Source organism: Tasmannia lanceolata, unplaced genomic scaffold, assembly GCF_043159265.1.
Source record: "Tasmannia lanceolata isolate RefF3 unplaced genomic scaffold, GAP_Taslan_0.1 ptg000020l, whole genome shotgun sequence".
In the NCBI taxonomy this organism is placed as follows: Eukaryota; Viridiplantae; Streptophyta; class Magnoliopsida; order Canellales; family Winteraceae; genus Tasmannia; species Tasmannia lanceolata.
The window spans coordinates 1,382,939-1,387,539 of NW_027518697.1; the positions used below are offsets into that span (position 1 = coordinate 1,382,939).

General features: G+C 42.5%; 1 protein-coding gene across 1 annotated transcript; it reads right to left on the reverse strand.

Moving 5' to 3' along the window:
• Positions 1 to 1,139: 1,139 nt before the first annotated feature.
• Positions 1,140 to 3,199, reverse strand: LOC143854800 (flavonoid 3',5'-hydroxylase-like). Its single transcript, XM_077364909.1, has 2 exons — positions 2,444 to 3,199; positions 1,140 to 2,034 (listed from the first exon to the last, which is right to left on the reverse strand). Exons 1-2 carry the CDS (start codon positions 3,110 to 3,112, stop codon positions 1,387 to 1,389), a joined length of 1,317 nt encoding a protein of 438 aa, XP_077221024.1. The 5' UTR covers positions 3,113 to 3,199; the 3' UTR covers positions 1,140 to 1,386.
• Between the last annotated feature and the right edge of the window lie 1,402 nt (positions 3,200 to 4,601).

The window sequence follows — 4,601 nt, forward strand, 5'->3', positions numbered from 1 at the left end:
CCCGCTAGGGTTGGCCTCAACCCTACCTCAGATTGGGTTGAGTTAGGGTAAGAAAATGTCTACACAACTTAAATTTCAGTTGGGTTAGTGTAGAGGTCTTGGGAAAACAAAAGCCAACAGACCCGATTTGGAAAGTCGGGTTAGATTGGCTGGGTTAATGTTGAGAGATTTTAGATGCTGGTTGGCTTAGGTATGACCCTCCTCTGCACAAGTCCGGGGTTAAGTCATGTTATGGTTGAAAGATTTAAAGGCGGTGGGGTTCGGGTTGACCCTTTCCAACCCAAGGCATGGGTTGAATCGGGTTAGGGTTATCTAGGGTTGGGCTCAAACCGAGCCAACCCAAACCAAGTTGCACCCCTAGTTTCCTTCATGAGGTAGTTCCACCTCCCTAGCGACCAAGTGTATTACCAACAAATCACCCATTCACTTTTTTGTGAAGGGTTGAGATCAGTTTCTCCGAAGAGCAGTTCGTTTAAGATTATGACAACCGATTGTGTGAGTCCAAAACCTATTATTGGACTCAAAATTAATTTTGAGTCCATTAAGATTATCACAACCGTTTGTCACAATCTTAAACTAAGAGGTTGTCCAAAAACAGTCATTGGACTCAAAATTACGGGTAATTTTGGGTCCAATAATTGGTTTTGGACTCACAATCAGTTGTCATAATATTAAACGAACAGGGCCTCAGAACATTTTTTTAATCTCAACTGGTGAATAAGACACCAGTTCGAGATCATGTTATGAAAAACGATTATCTTTATCAACAATTTAGAAACATTGGCTGCTGTGGTGGATGTTTGCACTGAGATTGATGCAAGCTACAATTATCTAACTATCAGTTGTTGTTGAATTACTACATGAATAATTTCCAACATGATGCATAGCTTTCAGGTAATCAAAAGCTGGATGGGGAGCTGTACATACAAATGGGAATGGAGGCAAGAGTAGCTACTATTCCTGTGACATATTTCTTTTGATTTTATTTTATTATTAAAAGACTGTTTATATGAATCCTGATGTAGGATTTTTTATAAGTACCTCAGATTTGAAGAAATTTTATTTTAATATCTAAATTAGTTGACGACGGATGGATACTCTTTTTTAGTTAGTGTACTCTGGGTGGACCTTTGTATAAGTAAGCCAAAAATACCTTCATATATTCATTTATTGACAGAAATGAAATAATAACACAAATATAATAATGTGAAGGAGCATACCCCAATCACAATTATTAAAACCATATTACAATAACTACGTTCTACAAAAGGACATGAAGGAGAAACATGAGACATGCATTACAAAGTAGATATTATTTGAAGAGACCTTAACTCGGTAAGATCTTCAGAAAGCAGAGAGACAACAGAGATTACTTTATTAATAACACTAAACTTCTGTTAAAAGTTGAGTGTAGATCTCTGGGTTCGATAATCGTGGGGTTGGGATCGCAACAATTGGGTTCAATTTCTTTATAACCCCACCAAACTTGTCGGCGAGATCAATTTTTGTCTCCTTTGGTAATTGCCAGTTGAATGAATGCAAGAGCGAACCCAATACATAGTTTAGCGACCTTTCAGCCAAAGGTATCCCTGGACATATCCTCCTCCCTGACCCAAATGGGAAATAACGGAAATCGTTGCCCCTATAATCCCATTTGTTTCCTGTGGTATTCAAGAACCTATCTGGATCAAACTCCAAAGGGTTGTCCCAAACTGAAGGATCCCTTTGTATTGCCCATACATTGACGTAGATACCGGAACCTTTGGGGATTGTGTACCCACCGACGATACATGACTCACTGGGAGTGTGTGGGATCAAGAACACATTGGGTGGGTGCAAACGGAGTGTTTCTTTCACCACTGCATCTAGATAAGGCAAATTCGCAGCATGATAATCTTCTAGGATGTTATCCTTCCCCACCACCGCATCTAATTCCTCTTGAACTTTCTTCATTGTCTCCGGCTTGTGCATCATCTCAGCCATGGCCCATTCCAATGTGGTTGAGCTAGTGTCGACCCCACCCGCTACCATGTCCTGCGCCAACAAACAGAATCATAAGCTTAAACTTAAGTAGGTGGTGAATTACATGCATGTTTAACAGTGAATTCATGTGAATTGTAGCTGTATCAAGAGGAACTATATGTTATTGGGACCTACTTCAACAAAACAAGGTTGGGAAATAATTGAACTAGTTATCACTTATTAAATAATCCAAACCATTCATTTGTTTGTTCCCACCCATACTTGGGCGGGAGACACCCTAAAAGTCTTTCGAATTGCAAAAAACCTAATTAAGACTTGCGGCCTATAAAATGGACTGTTCAAAAAATAAGTCATACTTGTCAAAAAAACCTATAGATCAGTGTTAAGATTGTCCTGTAGAAAGACACAATATAATTCCTCTAAACTATAGAGGGTGTCAGCATTTTCTACAGGAAATTACCAGCAAAAGGGCCTTGACATGGGTCATGGTCAAGGGAGTTTTGGGATCTGCTTTCTCCTTGAGCTTCAGTAGGATATCCAGGAAATCCTTAACTTCATTCTCCTCGCCTGGCGCTGCATCCAATTTCATCCGTTTCTCTAAGATCGACACGAAGATACGATCAAACCATGACATTAGCCTTCTTGTTTGGCGTTGCACGCCTTGTACATCGAAGCGAGTTAGAATAGGAAAAAAATCAGAAATATTGGGTTGGCCTACAACCACGGTCATTTCACCCATCACCTGCCGAAATTCCGATGCAACCTTAGAGGCTTCTTCCCCCTTGAGGGAAGCACCCCATAGCGTGCTCGTCATAGTGTTGAAAATTGTTTCAGTTATCTTCTCGCCGATATCCACCTGGGTTCCAATTCTAGCATACAAGTCCCCCAATGTCTGGAGAACTTGCTTTCGTCTAAGGGCACGGCCCGCGTCAAGGCTCGCATTGTTAAGAAGCTCTTGGATGCATACCCTACGGAGCATGCGCCAAACGGGCCCATACGGGCTCCACACGATGTCCGAGCCACCGTAGGTGGCAATGAGTGCACTAACTATCACATCATGGTTAGCAAATGTTGTGTCATGGTCCTTAAGGACCTCTTTTGCCATTGATGGGGAACTCAATATGACCATGACTTTGCGTCCGAGTCGGAGCTTGAAGATGGGGCCATAGATCCCTGATAATTTGACGAAATAACGGTGAAGATCAGGTTGAAGAAACGGAAGATTAAGATAGAAAAGGTCGGGCCCTATATGTAAAAGTGGACTTGCCTTTTTTGTAACAATGAAGTTTCGAACATATTTATATGAGGAATGCTAAATTTACAGTGGGACTCCCTTGCCAAGATCAGCTGAAAGGGCGCCCCCATTGGCTGCAGCCAATGCGGGCGCCCTTTCAGCTGATTTTGGCAAGGGCGCCCTTGAATTTAGCATGCCTCTATTTATACTTATAAATGGAGGCTAGAGTAGGTTATAACCTTAATCATAATTCAACAAGGCATCCACATCATTCAAAGTAGGTTCCTCATGGATTCCATATCTCAATAGTAGGGGTGTCAATGGTTTTCGGACCCGGGACCCGGGTAGAACTCACCCTTAAAAGCTAACCATTAAGGGGATGTGCCTAGAGTCCTTACATGGACTCCACATTAGTTACATCAGTTTCTCTTTTCAGATGTAGGATCGTTGGTTCCGCATGGAAACCCGACAATCTCCTCCTCCATGCGGGAGCAACATAGAAACTAAGAGAATTTTCCCGAGGGTTTTTTTGTCACGCCTCGACCCCACTGTGTAAATATTGTCTGATTCTAGGTCTTACACCTGCCTCGGCCTTCTTTTCCAACAGCACTAACTATGCCCGACTCACTCCGTAGGGACCTGCCCCTTGGAGATGTTGAAAACGCATCTACACGGGTAGGAGAGTTCACATATATAGCGTAGGAAAACTCTCTCCCTTTCCGATGTGAGATCTTACAATCCATCCTCCTTAGGGCCCAACGTCCTCGCTGGCACACCACACTGCGGGAGGTACAAATTTGATACCATTCTGTCACGCCCCGACCCGACTCTCTAAATATTGTTTGGTTCCGGTCTTCCCACCCTCCTCGGTTTAGTTTTCCAACAGCACTAACTGTGCCTGACCCAATCCGCAGGGCCCACCCCTTGGAGATGCTAAAAACACGTTTACACTGGGAGAAGAAAAGTTCGCATATATAGCACATGAACTTTCTCTCTCTTTCCCATGTGGGATCATCTGGACTAGGGGCATTTGGCTTTGGCTGAGAGCTAACCGTGCTGGTATGGGATGGTACGGTGAGCTCGCATGCACCAAAAGCATTCGGTCCAACACGTGAGTTAGTTTTGCTAGTATGAGACATCAGAGTATGCTCATGTAGACTCAAAGCATCTGGTTTAACATGTGAGCTTGTCGTGCCGGTGTGAGATAATATGATTAGTTTGTGTGTTCTAAGGAAGGAACTCGAAAGTTTAGAGTGGGAGTTCTTGGAGACGTATTGTATTTCACATTTGATTTATGTTCTTATCCATACTTGTATATTTATCAATAAGAAAAATAGGAGAGGGTTCAATTGATCAGAGTAGTGCAGTGGAAACTTGAACAATC

What these genes read in the sequence shown, in the direction of transcription:
- LOC143854800 (XM_077364909.1), bottom strand. Translation starts at nt 3,112, where the DNA reads ATGGTCATATTGAGTTCCCCATCAATGGCAAAAGAGGTCCTTAAGGAC. An exon ending in ATGTCAAGGCCCTTTTGCTG is followed by an intron (nt 2,035 to 2,443) that starts GTAATTTCCTGT and finishes TTGTTGGCGCAG; the next exon opens with GACATGGTAGCGGGTGGGGT.